This window comes from Ciona intestinalis, chromosome 1 (genome assembly GCF_000224145.3).
Source record: "Ciona intestinalis chromosome 1, KH, whole genome shotgun sequence".
Classification (NCBI taxonomy): domain Eukaryota; kingdom Metazoa; phylum Chordata; class Ascidiacea; order Phlebobranchia; family Cionidae; genus Ciona; species Ciona intestinalis.
In genome coordinates, this window is record NC_020166.2 from 1,147,129 (window position 1) to 1,167,922 (window position 20,794).

A 20,794-nucleotide genomic window follows, 5' to 3' on the forward strand; every position below is an offset into this window, starting at 1 on the left:
CGAAAGACGTGACTTTATTTATAATTTAATAATAACTATTTTTCTATCCGATTGATGTTACAAACGAAAAACAAATGAATTTCACAGATTGATATGATCCGTAATAAACGGGAAAGGCTTCGTACCAATCTCTAAGAGATATGGGCTTATGCCAAATAACAGTCGGGTGTCTCATACCAACAATTATACTTCTCCGTTTTGCTTAAAGCAGTATATAGTATGGTGGGGTAAAGCGGTACACCTTTAGCCCATAATCTCTAAATATCCTAATCGTGTTTTAAACAATTAACAACTGTGGGAATCGTGAGAATATAGTTTTATAATTCTTTAAAGTTTTTTGGTTATTACCAAATGAGACAACAAAATAGAATAACAAGATGTCCCATCTTTGCCCACTTAACTCTGTATTAGACCTTTTTTAAACGCCTTCCTGTCTACCCTAATGTGGCTGTGTATCCCTCAATAAACGAAGTAAATAAACAATTGTATTCTGCTGGTAATGAGAAATGTAGTAATTTCAACACTAATAGCTTAAAAACAGTCATCAATTTAACTTTGCAATGAACAGCGATTAATATTGCGGTATGTACAAGTATAGTAAGGGGCGAAAATTACTAAAATTTAACAACGACACCAATCACCTCAGATGTATGCGCCCAACATCTGCAGTACTATGAATATGGGACTGCCCTCGGTGGAGTGCTGGGTTCTTGAATTACAAAATGGCGGAAACAGATTAAATGACGTCATTGCTATTAGAAATGATTTTCACAGCATGGATGAGAAGCAGCCGAGCGTGACGGCTCATCGAGGTTCGAGTTGGAATTGTGACGTCATACATAAGATTGTGACGTTATATATAAGATACGAGATTCCCTAAGTAGCAGAAACAACATATGTGAACTTTGCAGTTTGCACGCACATACAACATTTACGGTCTTTTCATGATCGCAGTGCATGTGGAGACGAACTTGGGAACGTTGCCGACCAAATCGGGGTGGGTAAGAGGTTCCGTGCCTCGAGGGGGGGTGTAAATTTTCCTAACATTTCAGTGGTATGAAGACGAAAAGGAAGTTCCCGACATTCGGTTCACCGGTTGTTGTTGCGCTTGTGGAGCCATGGGAGGCCCCTGTCGATATCGTAAGTTGCCGGAGGGAGCTAATACAGCAGACGTGCCCATTTTCGGGCTGTTACGGCCGTTATAGGCAGTCTGGGCTGATGATTTGTCAGCGAAAGTTTGCACTCTGCGTACCGGGCTGTTACGTCCACTGCCCGAGCTAGAAGCGCTGAGGAGACCGTACGAGTTGGAAGGAGATATTGAGCTTGTGTCAGCACCGTCTAAACTACGACCAGAGCGACCACGTTGGTGGTGGATTGGTGGCCCGTACTGTGAGGGCGGTGGAATAAGCGAGGACATTGATCCATGGTGGGGTACGTCACGTTGTATTGGACTGCCTCTGTCATCTCTATACGCTGTACGTTGGGACTGTTGGGAACGTTCACCTTGCCAGTTAGCGGCCACCCTTTGCAGCATATGTGGGGCGTTATCATCAATTACAACGTTACCTACTCTCTGACTTAACATGGGGCTACTACGACCGCTGTTGCTGCTCTGGCTTGACATACTGTCGTTTGGATCCAGCACCCGTCTCTGCAACCCAGGGCTCAAACGCGAACTATTGTTACGGTTAAGATTAGCCGACGATGCGCGGTTGCTTTTCTGTGAAGTCGGCCTTGAAACGGCGCCGTTTCCTGATGAATACTGCCGCTGGTGGACGAACTGTGCAGGCGAGTTGGATCGGTTCTGAACGTCGGAATTAGCCCTCGCTGAACGATGCGCGTACGGCATTGTAGGATGGGATGAAGAGTCGTTCTGCTGGTTTATTGCACTTCCTCTAATATTGCTCCCACTGCTGCTCCGTGGGATGTTCTGTGTTGCTGCTGATGGGTTACTGGATGGGAGGACAGACGTGGATGCGGACACATGGAGTGGATGTTGAGGGTGACCAGGTTTTGCTGCTTCATCTCCTTGCCCATGTTGATCCACGTATACCTGGATGATGGAATAAAGTTGGTGATAACGTAACATATAGTAGGGTTGGGAGAGATGGGACACCTTTTTTATTTTTTCTTCTCGTCCCATTTGGTAGTAAACAATAAAACATTCAAAGAATTGTAAAAAACGTATCTTTACAGCTCAAATAGACCGTTGTTAATTGTTTAATATACGGTTAGTGTATTTGGATATTATGTGCTTAAGGTGTCCAATTTTCCTCCACTCTACCAAAAGTTTTATTTCATTTATAAGCGATAGCGAAGATCATGTTATTTGAAGAACGAAGAGAAGGAAACCAAAAGCAAAACAACAGTAGTGAAACAAGCTATGGATAAAAAGTGGGAAAGATTTTCGTTGAAAAAGCGTGGCTGTTGCCCCATATACTACTAATATAATTTGCCTGCTTACGAGTTGCCAATATAATCACCTGGTCTCCATAATTAGTTATCACTACAGTAGAGAATCCCATTCTGAAGCTTTCTTGGTCAAACATTTCAATCTCATGGCATTGTTGTTCCAACAACCCTCTGATGCGGTCGCTTCGTTCCGTCTCCAACTGGACAGTGTCTTCTTCCATCTGGGGTAAAAATATGATTTTTTAATAAAAATAAATTGGTTAAATGTGGTGTAAAAACCCAAATGAGCAGAAATTCCCATAAACCAGTGAACCCCTACACCTTTAACAATAACTACAAAACCCAGAGTAAAATTGTTCTTAAGAAAGCATGTTCATAAATATATGTATATATAAAACATATATCCCAGAACCCACACAAATACACATGAAATATAATACTAAGTTAGTAACAATATACACAACAAGCCACCAACCCTTTGTTCCAGCATTGCCCTCCTTAAAGAAACTTTCTGTTCAAGATCCTTCAGTTCTCTATCATGTTGGGATTCTGTCACCTTCTTTACTTTACTTTGGTAAGCCGTAAGTAACTCTAGTTCCTGCTGTAACTGGACAGTCAACTGGTTTCTTTCCTTTTCTTGGGAGTCCGACAGTTTGCCCTGAAAATAGTTTAGAGTTTAAATAGTTGTTAGTAGTGGGGAAATTTTTATTGCATTTTTATACAACTGAAGAAAAAACAGTTCGATGACTTTTAGATCATGTTTTTGGGTAGAGTTTTTATGGTTATAATGCAGAAATAAGGTTTATACTTATTAATATTAAGATACAATTGTGTCAGTTATTATCAAGCGCCTGGTTTGTTGCTTGAATATGAAAGGAATAATTGATCCAAGTTTTATGTCGTAAAGAAACAAAAGTGTAAGCAAACCAGTAGGGCTGTGGATTTTCCCTATTTTTGTTTAACCGTTAACCGTTCAGTTTTAACCGGTTAACCGGTTAACCGATACAAGTGTAATCCTAATAAAAGCGTCTTGTTTATCGCTTTTCTTTCGCGAATTTAAAGGCAACTTTACGACGAACGTATGGTCTATGCTTGCAATACACGGGCAAACGTTCTTAACGTTAAAGTAATGCTTTCTTATTCATATTCAAACCTGTTTTAAAACACCTGCCGTCTAAATAATCAACGTGTGAATTGCAATTATGACGCTGTTATTAACGTGTGAATTGCTATTATGTCGTAATCAATTGCCAGGTCAAACAATTGCTATTATGATGCAATGAATCCACGTGTGAATGCCTGCTTTTTCGTAATAAACACGCTGCTTGGCTGAGGAAAACATTTAAGTTGTGTATTACACCAATATAATGTTGCAAAACTAGTTAGCCTGCGGTATTAACAATCAAGATTGATGGCGTAATCGCCGTTGTAGGGCACGATCAAAGCAACAGCGTCCGTGCGCAATCTGTCTTATTGCAAAACAACAATCAACAAACGCGAACACGTGCCTTTCGTGTAAATAAGACAGATATTGATATACGTTTATGCCCTATGACGTCATAGTTCGGTTAACGACTTGAACTTTTCGTTACCGGTTAACCGAATAGGTTCGGTTAACCGGTTAACCGTTAACTTTTCCACAGCCCTACAAACCAGTAAACACATTTATAACAGACATAGTAATACAAACAGATATTATAAACACCTACTTTTAAACATACGCAAAAACATTAAATATAACAAACCGTTTGTTTTTGATTGAGCTCGGTAATAGACCTGTTATATTGCTCGGCCAATATCGCCAACTTTCGCATCTGTTCGTCTTTCATTCTTCGCAAAACCTGCCAAGGAATAATTTTATTTTAAAACTTGTTAAATGAACTATAAAAAAGTGGTATGTTGGGTAAACTAGATTTTGTTAGCACATAATATCCTAAAGTCAAGAGGCTACGAATATATTTTCGCAAATATTATCTGTTTACTACCAAATGGGACGATAAAAAAAGAGTGAAAACATCGTACACTTACCCAAACAACTATACCTTGCAATTAAGATAATATAATAATAATATTATTAAAACAACCAACTCACATCCTTTTGTTCTTTCTTGGGCACAGTTTCCAACACGTGATTCTTCCACGCTCGGTATTGCTTTTCTTGTACTTTCACCGTTTCTTGAAACTGTTTCTTTATTTGACTTTCTTTCGACTGGGTGTTAAATTTAAAACATTAATTTTGACTCTCTACCAGTTAGTTTGTTATGCTACGACTGCCTTGTTAGTTCACCACATACGCACGTTGCTGCTAATCCTTTCAACTGGTTACTAAACCTGTTTTAATTCATATGATTTTTAACTTTTTACAGAGTTTTAAAAACCTGATTTTGGCAGCAACGTGTGTATGTTGTGTGTGTGAGGCAGAAAAAAAATAATTAAAAAATTACAGTCTTAATATACAACATTTTAAAATGCAGAGCATACAGTTAACATCAGATTAAAGTGCATTATACAAACGGCTACAACAAAAGCAGACACCACATACACCAACATACATAGGGTTGCTGCCAGGTTAGGATTGACATATACGCCTATGGTGTTGTTAACACTGCAAACAATGAACAATAAATTATACAGAAAGATTTATTGAAGATCTAAAGTCTCGCCATGCAAACCAAGGCACATATTGTAGACATGCAGTTTGGAAAAGTTTGGCTTAGGCCAGCGGTGGACAAATGGAAGGTATAAAATGATGAAACCAATTTACATAACTACTTCTGTGTTTAAATGATGTATAAGCAATATATAACTTTAAATTGATTGTTTTTGAGAAAAAGGGTTGTTTTAAATTGGTTGTATTTAGAAAAAAAGTTTTTTTTTCAATTTAAAAATATTTTTAGGCTTTTACCATCCACCACTGGCTCTGGCAAAATTAGTTCAAAACACGCGTATGTACAAATAGGTGAATGTACAAACTTCGGTTTAAAATCTCTTAACTTGGAAGAAAATTTCAATAATAATTGGCACAGTTATATCTAGTACAGGTTATTACTTTAATCTCATGCAGTTTCATGCACCAGTGGATCATACACAATTATTTAACTGCGTAATGTGAATATTATCGATTAGTTGATTAGTTAAGAATGTTATATACATTAACACGTAGCTACAGTTAATAAAGTAATACAACAACTACTGTACATGTTAGGCACATATTTGAAGATTGTGACATTATACACCTGGCAGCAACGGTATACAGGTTATGGAACACAGTTAAAACGATACTTCTGTATATAATAAACACAGGGTTAAACACACACAAGCAGCAGAAGAAGCACGGTAGGTTAAATTGGCAAGCTAAGCATGAATGCAGAGTAAAAGCAATATCCCCCTTTAAAAAAATTTTTTTTTTTTTTTGCCTATCCAAACACACGTCTCATATTTAACCACATTCAACTCACACCTTCTCATCAAACCTAGAGTTCAAACCACAAGCCACATTTATCCACAACACACTGTGTATCGACAATAAAAGAAATCTAAGCTCAATGTTTAACAATGCCGATATTTCACTTGTTTCATTCTGATAAAAAGAGCAGATTTGGCAACAACGCCAAACGAAGGTAAAATTACTTGAAAACAAGGAAATTTTTATAGGATATCACTTGTGTTTGAGTGGAGAAAATAACAAGTCTTTTAGACACGAGTTATTTCACAGTTTAAGTTAAAAATTGACTTAAAATCCAACCGTGGACCTCACTAGTTCAACTAGAGGAGAAGTTACAGCTATGATTAGCAAACCGACCAAAAACTGTGCTGGGAAAATATACAACAAGAGAAGAAGTGTCACAAATGCTGCCATGATGAAATACTGCTGCTGGGCAGGGGGTATGTTGTGCATAATATGAACCATCATAGATGCGAGGAATGAAAATCTTTGCTTGATCAGATGTAAAAGGGTTTTGAAATCTTCGGTGAATTGTTGGCTAATGTAGATCCATGCTGGGGTTGTGGTTGGCAAATATTGCATTGTTGATTTAATCCCATCTTGCCAAGGTATAGAAGACAAGTAAGACCATGTTGAAGTGATGTCACTTTGAATGTTTGGTGGTATTTGTAGAATAGGAAGGGTCTTGTATTTTGTTAAGACATCAAAGGTTTCACTTTCCGGGGTTTGGAAAGTAAAGCAATGTTGTGTGAAACGTAGAAGTAAAACTATGAGAGAGAATGTTACAAAAACAAACTTCCAACTGCAGTAAACTAAGCTGTACAAAGAGATGAGAAGGATAAAAGCAACAATGGCAAACACTATGCATGGAAGAATAGGGGAAGAAAAAACTGACAACTTCTCTTTTCTTGGAAGCTTTTCAGAAGATTTTATCTTCTTGCTGGAAGACTTTGGTGGAGAAGATGATTTCTTCTGTTTTGGTTCAAGTTTTCCGGAAGTTTTGTTGGAAGCTCTTGTCTCTGGGTCAATGAGTTGTGTCTGGGAGGAGCAACGATGCGGAGTGCTCTTCAATCGGTGGGAAACGGGGGAGTTTCTCATCGCCTCTTTCAACCTGCACACTTCACATCCTTGGTACTCCGCTTGTGGCTCGTTGGAAGATGAGAATGTCGCCGATGTTAGTCTGGAGGACACAGAGGGAACTCTTCCAAGAGGAGAGGAGGACAGGGAAGATGAGAGAGGACTGCACAAACTTTTATGGCTGTGGTTGAACACTTTAGAGAGACCAGATTGAAGATTCTTGAGTTGGTTTCTATCAAGACCAAGCTCGTGTTTCTTAGGCGGTGCCTTTCGCATAACGAACGATTTTAACGTCTTTAGGGGTGTTGGAGGGGTTTTTCCTGCCCCGTAACCCCAAGGTTTCCTTTCTGCCCCATTTACATTAGAAGAAGGCCGTGTGTATACGATCCCGTACTTTATCTCATCGGAAAACATTTTCGATTTTTCTTGAATACTTTTACTGATACCACGTGGCTTCTGAGGTGACCGGATGACTTGTTTACTTTCATCAGACTTCTTATTCCATTCAGCAGCTCTAGTTAACACACGCTCTCTCAAGCCCTTCTTGGGACTTTCAATTTGATTACCAAATTTCGGAGACGTTAAATTGCCGAAAAATTTTGCCGGTTTTACAACAGGGACAAACTTGCCTCTGTTCCAAGGGGGTTTGGTTGGTTGGATAGTTGCTTCTGATGTTGCAAACGACTTCCTTGCCTTTTTCACTTTTGTTGGCGACTTCTTTCCTTTCTCCGCAATGTCCGGAAGACTTTTGCATTTCTTGGGAACAGATTTTGCATCACTTTTCATTTTTGGAAGTTTTTCTAGATCACCATCCGAAGATTTTCTCTGCGGAACTTGCTGAGGTTTCAAAACTTCTGCGAAGCTCGACGCAGGGCATGTCCTGCTTTTCTCTGGAGGAAGAACTAGCTCATCATTTGCGTCTTCATCCTTCACCCCATCTTCTTCTTCATCCTCATCATCAGGGATGTCCTTGTCTTCAATAAACTTTGATCTCAGCGAGATCACGACTTGCTCCTGGCTCCCAAACCTCAGGGTCCGAAGGCCCTCAATTAAATCCTCTTTTTCTCCATCATCTTGCTCTGTCTCTGCTGCCAACTGGATCAAATCATCCTCTGTGACATCCACAAGAGATGAAGAGTCACTCGCATCCCCAGAAGAGCAAACATCCTCACAGAAGCCAGCATCCACCTCATCTTCCATCCCAACAAGATCATCATAAAACCCGAGATGATCCATCTCCTCCATGACAAGGATCGAATTCTCAACCACATTAAACAACAACCAACACTCAGAAACATCCAAACAACACACCATACCCACCACACCATACCATGCACCATCAACCATACAACAACCATAAACACCATCCTTATGCATCTCGCTTTGTTCAACCATATTCCCCTGCGTTGTGCTCGAGTCACCAGAACTCACTTTCAAGCTCTTAGGTTGTTGCCTCATCGCAGCAAGATGCTTCCTTTTCAATTCATTTTCTCTTCGTTGAGAATATTCAACTTGGTTTGAAAGTTCTGTTTGGTGCTGAGACCTGTAGGTGGAAAATTAAACGTGAAATTAAAGCGAAAATATATTCTGTTACTTCTGCTAAAAGGAATAATGTAAATATTCTTTCAATGGCTCATCTGATATGAAAAAACGTAGTGTATTTCTGATGTTTTCGTTAAATTGAAGTGTATTTCTGATGATGACAACGTTAAATTAAAGCAAAAAACCTACTCTGTTATTGTAAATAATCTTTTAACGGCTCCTCTGATATAAAAAATGTAGTGTGTTTTCGAGGTTTCGTCTGACAAGATACCCCAGAGGTTTCTCTTACCGGATGACAGACGTTGGAAATACACTACTTTTTTATTACCAGATGATTCGTTGAAATATAAATTTTTGTTTTTTTGCCCAAACTTTAATTTTGTCAAATTTATTAAAATGTTTCTATATTACACAAAAGTAATATGAAGGCATTACAAGACAGAAACTAAAGTAAATCTACTTCAAATGTTCCATCCTTTGCTCTTGTATTGCATGCAGGTGTTTATATTCAAGCGATTGGGTTGAATCATGTTGTTTAAGAAGAACCTCGTGCTCTTTCTCCTTGTGTTTCTGCTTCATGTTTAATTCCTGCGGAAATATATTGTTTCATTTATAGTGTTGTATAAACAAAAAAGGGTAAAACAGACTTCTTATCATTCCCTTATTTCTTTTAAGAATTTCTATGCAGATGTGAATAGATTAAGTTGTTTGTTCCTTGAAATGCTAGTTAATATTAGTTAGCACTAATTGCTGCAAGTTATTTAAGTAGCAAACCTAGAAACCTTTTCATAACAAACATAGTTAAACCCCCACCCACCTCGCGTAACAAATCTTGCTCTCTGTTATGTCTTGCCAGCAAAGCCCTTCTTCGATATTTCCGCAACTCAAGGTCAGCGTTTTGTTGATGTCGTTCACGTAGTTCAGACTCCGCTCGACTGTGCATGGAGGTGAGCGTCGAGATTTGACGATTCAACCAATCGGTTTTCATGTCTTTGCTTGCTTTCAAGTTGTTGGTGTCCTGGGAACAGACGAAAGTTGAATGTTTGTAACAGAAATAATCAAAGATGCGACGTTTTTTTTAATAAAAACTTCATCAACTACTGAAAGGCTGGGATAAAAACATTGCCAGCTCAGGATTGTTAGATACCATTTTGTGATTGATTATGTAACGTAATTGGGTTACTGAATACAAACTTGTTTGCCCTCCAATAAATAAAAACATTTCAGTTTTGATCAGTTTTCATCACATCTAACAACTGTTTTACTATTTTAAAAATAATTAAATATGACTCCGAGAAAAATCATACAGTGTCCTTGAGTTCTCAAACTCCCACACAAACCCCTATGTGCAATGAGGTTCTCCTCTACATCTACAGCAAGGAGGGGGGCATGAGCTTTAAAACTAGAATTGACAAGGTAATGATTCAATTCTAACATACAGTAGGGTGGGGGAAGACGGGACACCTTTAGAACATAATATTCGAATATCCTGATAACCTGATCGTGTTTTTAACAATTAACAACGGTTTATGGGAGTCGTGAGGATACAGTTTTATAATTTTTTTAATGTTCTTTGTTTACTACCCAATGAGATGAGAAAATAGACTGAAAAGGTGTCCCATCTTCCCCCACCCTACTATAAATCCCAAGTCCGTAACAAAGACCCAACCCACATAGAATAGAAGTTAAAGTTGACTCATTAACCCAACCCTACCAAACACATACCTCTTTCAGTTGTTCCTTCTTGCTTTTATAATCTTTCTTCTGCTGCAGCAAGAAGCCTTTTATCTCATGATCTTGTTGTTGCCCGATATGCTTCTGGAACTTTTTATCATCGCTCATCACAGCTTTCGCTTCTTTCTCCAAGTCTTGTTGATGCCGTTTAATCAAACGCTCAAGTTCTTGGGAATATTGACTTCGAAGATTTTCAAGCTCCTTGATGAGTTTAATGCTGAGATGGAATGCATCAAGTTAACAATTGTTGCACTTTACAAATGTAATTTTGATAATTTTTTTTTATAATCTTGAAACTATACCACTTTCATTAAGTTTTAACAATTTTTATCACAATTTTTAAATAAATTTATAGTAAATGCCGATAATTTTTAAAGGGATTCAATATGTAAGTGTTTTGAATTAATTAGCAAGTTCATAGCCATGTTTAACTTCTGGAGTGATAGTAAAGTTTTTGGAACATCAATGCCACAATATTGTGCATGACATGCATAGAACCTCACCCATATAGAACACTTTCTTCTTATACAAAAAACACTTCACATAAAGAACACTTCCTGCCCAACTAATGTTATATAAAGAACAGTTTGAATGCATGACATGCCTTCCCATAGAATCTTAGCCATATAGAATAACTGATGTAACTTCTCATAGAACCTCGCCCATATAGAACACACGATATACACACCTGTATTCATCCATCTCATTCTTAAGCTTTTGCTCGTAATTGATGAGTTGTTTTTGATGTTGTTGCCGCATCCTTTTGTAGCCGAGTAATTGTTCTCTGTGTCTGTTGTCTTCGTTGTGTTCATATAGTTGTCGATGGATTACTTGAGCGGATCTTATCGTGGCAAACCTGATGTGTATGAAGTTATTATTGTGGGTGAATATGATACTGATATTATATAAGACTTAGGAATAGTGTTGTTATGTATGAATATGTTTTTTGTATGTATTACATGCATTGGAGCAAGAGGTCTTGTTATTCGTGGGCTTTGAATAACCTTTAGTCAGTTTTCAGTATTGTGTGAAAATAAGATACTGATATTATAGAGAGGAAGGGGAGAGATGGCGGGATGTTTGGATTACTATGGTATTGTGTAATGTACAACAAAGTCGTGTAAGGCAGGGTGTTGTGTTTTTACTAAATCTAAGTTAACAAACATGTGAGATTCCGGTGGTAAAACTGGGGGGTGCGATCTAATGATACCTTGTATACAAAATCAAAGATTAATAAAATAGATGGAAGAAAAATAGGTAATGGTACTGGTATGTGTTTTATATGTAATGTATAACATTCAAATGTTGGTGGGGGTGAATTTAAAAATAAAATTTATTTAACTTGTATAATGTATAGTAACTAGTAAGTACACAATGAAAGGTTATTCGTGTCTAAACATTAACAAGTGACTTGTAATGAATAAAATATGAATACAAATCATGTTCGTATAGGTTACTTAGAGATAAGTAGCTTTTGTTCATGTAGGCTACAATCACTGTATAGTTTATAGATTATGTATTAATACCAAAGTATTTTATCCTGTTATCATTAGGTATTAAACTAAAGTTAAATTAAATAAACTACCTTTGATTTTTCTGAAAGACACAACACAAACGAAAAAGAACAAAAAACAAAACCAACAATTTCAACTTTAAAACAGGACACAGATCAGAACGTAAAGAATCACAACAAAAAATAATCATTTTTCAGAAAAGAAATAACTAAATTATAAATATTTTTCTGATTTTAGTAACACATAAAGCACTGAACGTAATCTGGGTAGCTAAAGCAACTGATTTGGTAAAGGAGGCGTTTATACCCTGATGTTTCAAGCTGTACAGCTTGTGTTCGTTTTTGTATTGTCTCAGCAGACATAGTGTCTTGTAGGTGATACACAGGTCCAGGTGGGGGTCTACTGTGTTAGGGAATTAGTTTGAGACCAGGGTTCAAGATTTTAGCCACACCTGGAGTACTTTTATGCCACAGCTTAAAATTTTACATTCGAAATTTGCTACTTTTTTGCTTTTGTATAAAGAGTTCACTAAAGAAATTACATTTCTCAAATAGATTAAGTAGGCAACTCACATAAAAAAGAAATTGCTGATTATTTTAGATACTTTGTCAGTGTTTTACTACTGTATTAGGGAATCAATTTCCAACCACCGTTTAAGGTTGTAGTTGTCACAACTAGCTTTGACTATTACAGTATTTATTGGCTGTAGTTGCGCAAGTATAGTATTAGATACCACTGAAGTAACTAGGTTTAATCCACCCTAAGCTACATAACTCTATGTACCAATTAGACTCCAGAACTTTAAAAAACAACAAGACAAAGTTTAAAAATCTTAACATGTTCTTTAAACATTACATAACAAATTATACAACTTTCTTCACGAGTATAACCTTCACTTACCTATCTTTTTGGTTTCTGCTTCCTCGGGTCGGACCTTTCCCCGATGTTGCTCCTAGATCCGGAGGTTGATGTTGATGCAGGGAAGTCACGGAAGACGTTGAAGATGAATCGGATTTATCTCCTCCACGAAGAGTGGCTAACTATATCACAAATAAGTTGGATTGAAAGTTTATAAAATACAAAAAAATAAAAAAAAATATGAAAATATTCAAAACAGAGTGGGCAACTATATCAGAAATTTTCAAAACACAGAACACTATTAGGAATTTAGGTTTATAAAATAGTATTTTGGTTACAGTATAGCTGTTAACATTTGTACTTATTAAACTATATTTTTATATATATTTTATATTTAATTGAAAAAATTTATAAAATTAGTTTTCATGCTTGTTGTATAGCCAATATCCATCGAGATAGACAGATGTACACAGAGGGTGTAAATAACTGTGGGATTTCACCATTATTTATCACAGTAGTAATGTACATGTCATGAGAAATTAAGTCTGTGGCATATCAATGATATGGAAAGATGGAAATTTGGTAATTAATAAATGGATGTAACTAATCTCGCGTGGCTTGAAAATGACAGTCGTTATCACACGAGTGTTCTGTTTCATACACCTTGTGCTGGATTACGAGTTACCATGCATGTTACTTTAAGGGTGATTAATATAAATTACTACTTAGTGTTCAATAAGATTTACAACTTTCTGGCAACACTATATTAAATACTAACAATACGAAACTGACCTATATATGAAAATCTATGAAAAGCCAACAATACTATGTTAAAACTGACCGGTCTCAAGGATTGGAGACTTCCTGTTGGATGGTTGGAGTAAGATGTGGTTAACAACGATGGTGGATGAGATGTTGAAACATCTTGTTCAGATATTCCACTGCTGGCTCCTTCCTGGCTGTTTACACTGCTTGTATCACTAAGGTGCTGGGAAGAAAGAAAACATTTATACAGACATGAATAATTGGTAATTAGGAAAGTTTTGTTAATTTTATACGTAAAAACGGTAACTATTTAAAAATGGATGAAATCTGTAAACGGTTGATCAAAATCGAGTATATATCTATTTATATAAAAATTAATTTAAAAAAATGTGTTATAATGTATATATATATTATATATAATTCAAAAAAAAAATTAATAAAATTGAATCTAAAAATAATGAAATATCTTTTAAGTAGTTTTAGGGCTTAAGCTTGTTGGTAATAAAATACTAGATTTGAAATCATGAATAAAATATATTTGTTAGGCTTAGGTACACAGGTGTGTATATTTGTCATGCTACTGTCATATTTTACACCCAATGTTGTACTTGATGTGCAGCATATGTCAACGCATGGTTAATATAAATCATTCATGCGCTGTTGGATTGATTAAAATGATCAATAACTTACTTTAGATACAACATAAGGTCCTTTGATTATTAACTATTGGTATAGGATGTTTATTACTGAAGTATAACTTTACCATGCATGTATATAGTGTAGATTTTTTATTAAAACTTTTTTTATTTAATTTAGCCCACTTAATCTGTATGGAATTCAACATTAGAGTTATTTTTTATAATTATTTTTTAGCATATTCTGTATGTATTAACAGTTGACTATAAAACACTGTATTTGTAACTGTAATAAAATGTTTGTATTTTTTGTAATGGCAACAAAATTACCTAAAAATTAACTGGTCTGTTGTAACCATGAAGATATAGTTTAAGGTTAAATATACTATAGGTGTTGATGTTATTCTTACTAACCATAATTTTAACTGATGTGTTATCATATTATTTCATACGGTTATTTGTTTTTTAGGTACCATGTGAATGTATAAGTAGGAAACGCTTGTAATGTCAAGTGTATATACATTTAACAAGCCAGACTTTAAAAATCCACAACACACATTAGAAGATAGAAGTTTAGTCAGTATGTTTGCTTAAAAAATAACCTTTAAAAACATAAACGTGACATTAATTATAAAATGCTACTTCATTTGAACCAGCATTACAGTCAGCTTAATTAGCAATATTTGTGAAAGCAATGCCGTGTATGTCAACCTAACAACTAACTTGTATTAAATCCATTGACGTAATACGGTAATTATTTTTTGACATGTAGACAAATTAATCAATGAAGTGTCTGGATATTAATTGCACACAGTACATATACTATGGATACTATGCTGTATAGTGTATAATGGTATTGACTTATATATATGTTGGTATTGACTTATTATTATTGCTCATAAATACAACACACATTTAATGGGACTTTTTATAAAGTCATTTTCGGTTTTGTAAAACTTTTAGAATGAAATAAAACACCATGGTTATTGTATAACTTAGTGCTCTTCAACCTGCTCTTCAAAATATGCCAGGGGTGCACCAGTACAAAGGGTATACAAGGGTGCATCACAAACTTCAAAAGTGTTCAGCAATAAAAATATATATTATTGTATTTAAAAATTTTCAGTGTTGTTTTGTCAAAGTTTTGAATATTTTTAACAAATTTAGCCACTTTCATTTAACGGCAAACTACCTAGTAGTAATGATTTTGATTAGCGGTGCTTTTCGACTAAACAGGAACTTATTCTCTTCTGTATTTATTCTTGATGACATCATTAATTTTACGTTAAAGCAAACTGGGGTGCATGAGTTCGTCGCAACAGCTTTAGAGGTGCACCAACCCAAAAAAGGTTGAAGAGTGCGGGTATAACTACCTTACGAAACCTATTTCACATTTAAATTGCCCAAAATTTGAATACTCACCGAGTCATTCAAGCTGTTCATGCTGTTACTTTTGCTGCTACCAGGGATGGAAACCAAACTTGGGTTGCTTTGTAATGAAACAAGGGAGTTGGTTCGGCTGCTACCACCATCCTGTAATGGAAATATAGCATTGTTTATTTTTTTTATCTGGGGTAGGTAAATGCGATACGTTTTTTGGCTTGTCACAAGCACATAATTTTGCAGTAGAGGCAGGGATAGACACATATTCCTTCGATTCCAACCGTTGCTTCTAATGTTTAATTCGGGTCAAATGAGTAGCAAGAGTTCAAAGTGGGTATTTTAAGAATTGTTTTAAATTAAAGAGAGCAGGCAGAAAATAAAAATCAGATGCAGATTTACTAAGAAAAGTGCAGTAACTGCACTGGATTTGTTTTATTAATAGTTTGATTTTATTAATGTTAAACAGTAATCGAAAAAAAAACAAGTTTAATTTAAGTCTTTCAGTGATTCCAAATTAAAATAAATTGTCTAATGTTGGATAATTTCTTACAAAACAAAACTACATTTGTGCAACACTGTGAGTTATGAATAGAGTGATGTAACTTTCCTCTTTCAAACTTATATAGTTTCCTGCTAAAGCTAATGTTTCATGTTTCCTATACTGGCTAACCACACACACTGTGTGCACACCTATGCTGTGGTTAACTTGGTATGCATTGTAACATCGCTTTGTGTACTATTCACATACACTCGTAAAAGTTATATTGTGCGTTTTGAAACTGTCTTGTCATACTGCATTGTGTGATCTACATTCCATTACTAGATAGTTGCATACTCAAATAAAAGATTACTCTATATAGGTAAGGTTCATGCCATGAGACCTAGGATTTAGGCCGGAGTTAGTCCGTTGGCCAAATTACTTACAAAGTTACAATACAACATATTTACTGCAAATTTCCAAATTTTTTACTGTCTTTTTTTTAAAACTGTTCATCACCATACATGGTGTAAAGTCAAAGTGTATTCAATTTTAAACCATCTGACATACAGTATACACCACTCAACATAAGATGGGAATGAAAGTTATAACATACCAGAGATTCTCTGTCTTCATCCATTTGCCCTTCACTGTTGGCTGTTGCACCAGCTGCAGTTTGATTTGATTGCTGTCGAATATAATTCGTTATTAAATTGAATTACTTGTATAACAGTGTAGAACACTAATTGTAATTTTCACTAAACTAAAATTGTCTGCTGTAGTAGCAACAATACTGTGGCAATTCCTTAATGCAGTAGTGAATTCATAACACCGGTAACACCCGGGCATCAGCAATGGCATAATGTTGTATTGAATATCATAGACATATAAAATCCCCCCACCCTCAAGCAACAAACATGGTAACACCCGTGTTATAACCATTATCATTGCCCCGCCATGCAAGGAAAAAATAAGTTACATCCATACATTTGCAAAGTCACATATGTGGCATCTCATAAACGAACAAGAGGTGTATGAAACAGAACACCCGTGTTATAACGACTGTCGTTTTCTGGCCATGCGAGGATGAAACAACATTTTTTTATTCAGTTTAATTAAACAGATAAAACAATATAAACGATCAGCACTTCACCATTTCTGCTGCTGCAATAGCCAATATCATTGTAACAAACACCGTGGCAATTGCTTAATGCAGTGATGATATAATGCTGTATTGAACTTCATGAACATATAAAGTATATGACCACCCACCCTTTGTCTTGTCTCAGCAATCAAGATTTTCTTCATCTTCCTGTATTGAAGATTATCTAGATCCCGAACCACATTCTTTGTTCTTTCTATGAGTTCAAGAACCACAGTTGCAGAACGTGGTTTGGTCATGAATGGATGCTGTAGATGTACTTGGTTTATTGTTGGGGTAATGGGCAATAGTAAGATACTCATTCCTACGAAAATTCCAACTTATCAGTTTTAATTCTAAAACTAATGCAGTGTAGAAGTGGCAACCCTGCAACCCAGGTTTGATGCATATATAGGTGTTTTTGGTCAAATATTTATGTACTAAAGTTATACATCAAGCATGTAGCAGTAGCTGTTGAGGTAACAGCCCAAACTGGCTTAACTTTTAGGTACTAATATTTCTATCATGTATTTGATGTTAATATTGGGGTAGTGGGCACAATTTGACTAAAACTTTAAGTAATTTAGCTATTAATTCTAAAATCAAACCTCTACAACAGGGATCAAAGTTTGATAGGTTGATGGTTCAACCTCAAATATTGGCTGGCATTGGGACATAACATATTGACAGACATTACATGAATGGAAAACAGCTCTTCTGGCAATTTATTACGGCACCAGTTAATTATTTACCCTGTTGTAGACGACCCGTATAGGACGTTGTGAACGTAAAAAGTTGCCAGAAGAGCGATTGGCAAATAGTATTCACTATTCTGGCTGATTTGGAACAAATTACAAACCTGTAGGACTTCATTAGAAGTTGGTCTATCATCGGGAACCTTCTGAAGCAACAGGGCGACAAAATTTCTGTAAAAGTAGATTTAGCTAAGTTATTGAAACTATTTCTTAGTTACGGAATATATATATATATATATATATTTTATCTTCAATAAAATATTTGTATGCAGTTAAATATATTTTTGTTCTACTTGTTTGTATAGACATATAACAGCAGGGGAAAGCTGGTTTAGGTGTAAAACTAAGGTGCTAATAGTTGGGGTAACAAGGAACCCATACCGTTATGCCTACAGCCCCTTTTTGAAAAACATTGTATAGGCCATTAACCATAGCCATTTTACCAAGTTCTCTATTATACACCATTCACCTAAAATCTTGTGACCAGCTCCTTCTAGGCCTCGATTCTTCATCTTCAGGATCATTAAGTACCGGAGGATCGTTCTGAGCGATATGATAAAGTGCCGACATGGCGTTCATGTTGAACAGAGGAGGTTTCCTCTCTGCCAGTTCAACACTTGTAATCCCCATGGACCAGATATCAGCCTTTCCATCGTACTGGCCTTCATCCATGGCAAGAATTACCTCTGGAGCCATCCTAGGTTGATGACAGCAGTTTAATAACTTGTTTTATAAATTACGCTGATCAGAAAAATTAAAAAAACTCAAACTTTTAGTTAGAAGTATGTGAGTGTGCATTTGTGAGTAGAATTAGACATCTTAGTTTTACAAGTTGAGGGCACGAGGTGTAAGAAACAGAATACATGTGTTATAATGACTATAGTTCACCATCAAGATAAAAAACACACAAGATGCACTCCTTCAATATCAAATAAAACGTATATATCTGAAGTTCTTAACGTATTGCTGCTTGCATGAAGTGTATGAAACAGAACACTGTTATAGCGACTGCCGTTGCTCCACCACATGAGGATAAAACAAATTACGTTCATTTATTCAATGTTTTAATCTTACCAGTAAGGTGTCCCCACAAATGAGTTAGCTGGTGACGCGATAGATGCTGAACCAAAATCAGCAAGTTTGACGTGGCCTTGGTCAGTTAGAAGAATGTTACCAGCTTTGACGTCTCGGTGAATTTTATTATGAACATGGAGGTAGTGAAGTCCCTGAAGGATTGAGGTGGTATAAAGGATATTTAGACTTTAATACAGTGAGGCACATTCCAATTATAACGGCTAATGTAGCAGGTTTAAATTAAAAATTTTTAAACACTATGTCATTTTACTACAAGGTGTATAATAATATGCTTAAAATAACCAGTTTAAAATGTCTTGTCGTGTAATTTTGGGCATACTGAGTGAAAACTTGAAATATTTCACATTCTGACACATAGTTGGTAAGGAATGAATTGGGAAAATAAAATAGAAAGAGTCTACTGGGTAATTGACAGTTACTTATATTGGTCAAGTTGTGTATTTTGCACTGCTATGGGCTTCATGTAGGTATAAATTTGAACATGTTTTTAGTCTGAGGGTAGCAAACTTTTAATAATTAATTGTAGGCTTAGGCTATATAACTCATGAACAAAACAAATTAATTATTTCCGCATGTTTTATATAAAATTGCAAAACAAACTGAAAAGTTGCATTAAAACATAATTTGTGCAGTTTATATTTAAAGTTTTAAAAACTTAAATTTTGCAGTAAAAGCTACCTGCATAGCTTCGTGTATTATCCCAGATATTTCTGCCTCTTCCAAAGAAGTTTTATGAACCTCTACAAGATCTGATGCTGACCCAATACAGTATTCCATAGCCAGCTATATAGGACAAACAACAAGGGTGAGACAAATATTTTCGTGATTAAAAATTAAACATGTTAGAACTTGTGACGGAAGAGGAAAATGCTGTACAGTGCAACAAGTATATCTTGGGGTAAAAAAATGTTTGGCCGTTTTCAAACGGTTTTGAAAACTATTGTGTTAAAATAATCAAGTACTAATTAAACTAATAATAAGCAGCCTATATAATGAAAAAAATCAAAATGCAATTCTCTAACATTTTGCTGTTGCAGGTAACAGGTATACATATATATATAAACATATTTGCTTTTTAAGCAAAGTTTTTGACCATTTCGGACTTGTGATCAAAAAACAGATTTCATTCACGCGGATTATGCTCTTTATTTCCTATTATGGTTGTTGTATATTTTCTGTAGTGTGGTTTTATTAAAACCTTATGCAACTAACACCCAAATTGGGTTTACTACTATTCAGTTTCTTATGGTTTAACAATCTTGAAATACCTGTGTTACTCCACCTATGTTTACATGGTAACAAGTTTATTTACACAGCAATATTACTACTTACCCATGCTGTGTGTTCTTTTAAATAACAACCTTTATAATCCACAATATTGGGATGCTGTATTTGGGTAAGGAACCGAACTTCTTTTATAATGTCTTGCCATTTCTGGAAAGTAGAATGTTTAATAACAGTGTGTATAAAGCAAAGTTTAATAAAGTGTCAAGCAAATTTGAAATCAAAGTGCCACAACAAACTCTAAGCCCATTGTATTTGTATATTACTGTTAAAAATAAAGAAACACTGATAAAAATGGCGCAAAAAAGCTTTGAACAGCTAGTGTGTTAATACAGTTTTTAAAATAATAAAGTGCTAGTCAAAACAACTAATACGTAACGTATTATACGTTAAAGCCCTTTAAATCAAAACACACAAAATGGTTGCCCATACAACATGAATCACTTGATCATGTAATAACTCACTTAATCCAAAAAGTGGTGACTTTCGGGTCAAATGAGTAACATGAGTTTAAACTAATTTAGGTATACTGTGTATAACAGTGTGGATCTATCATCTTATTACCACTGAGGCCATTTACATTCTCAGGAGACAAAAACATTCATAACCATTAGCTGACCACTTCACTTCATATTTATGTTACTGTGGTAGACAGGTAGGTTACACAAGTAACGTA

General features: G+C 35.6%; 1 protein-coding gene across 3 annotated transcripts in view; it reads right to left on the reverse strand.

Moving 5' to 3' along the window:
• Positions 1-472: 472 nt before the first annotated feature.
• The window catches only part of LOC100185876 (serine/threonine-protein kinase TAO3-like), a 22,160-nt gene continuing 1,838 nt past the window's right edge, over positions 473-20,794 (reverse strand). The window contains exons 3-23 of one of the 3 annotated variants that reach the window (XM_009863969.3): positions 20,167-20,268; positions 19,513-19,617; positions 18,814-18,965; positions 18,209-18,436; positions 17,844-17,910; positions 17,116-17,253; positions 16,460-16,531; positions 15,405-15,515; positions 13,424-13,570; positions 12,625-12,764; positions 12,031-12,126; positions 10,899-11,066; positions 10,202-10,427; positions 9,294-9,494; positions 8,937-9,064; positions 8,366-8,477; positions 4,505-4,621; positions 4,158-4,253; positions 2,888-3,070; positions 2,484-2,633; positions 473-2,053 (exon numbers count right to left, since the gene is read on the reverse strand). In XM_009863969.3, coding sequence (XP_009862271.1) covers positions 1,049-2,053; positions 2,484-2,633; positions 2,888-3,070; positions 4,158-4,253; positions 4,505-4,621; positions 8,366-8,477; positions 8,937-9,064; positions 9,294-9,494; positions 10,202-10,427; positions 10,899-11,066; positions 12,031-12,126; positions 12,625-12,764; positions 13,424-13,570; positions 15,405-15,515; positions 16,460-16,531; positions 17,116-17,253; positions 17,844-17,910; positions 18,209-18,436; positions 18,814-18,965; positions 19,513-19,617; positions 20,167-20,268 — 3,744 coding nt within the window. In that variant the 3' untranslated portion in view covers positions 473-1,048. Of the gene's footprint in view, positions 2,054-2,483; positions 2,634-2,887; positions 3,071-4,157; positions 4,254-4,504; positions 4,622-5,302; positions 8,478-8,936; positions 9,065-9,293; positions 9,495-10,201; positions 10,428-10,898; positions 11,067-12,030; positions 12,127-12,624; positions 12,765-13,423; positions 13,571-15,404; positions 15,516-16,459; positions 16,532-17,115; positions 17,254-17,843; positions 17,911-18,208; positions 18,437-18,813; positions 18,966-19,512; positions 19,618-20,166; positions 20,269-20,794 lie in introns of those variants that run through there. The other 2 variants (XM_018817764.2, XM_018817768.2) reach the window with 2 other exon arrangements.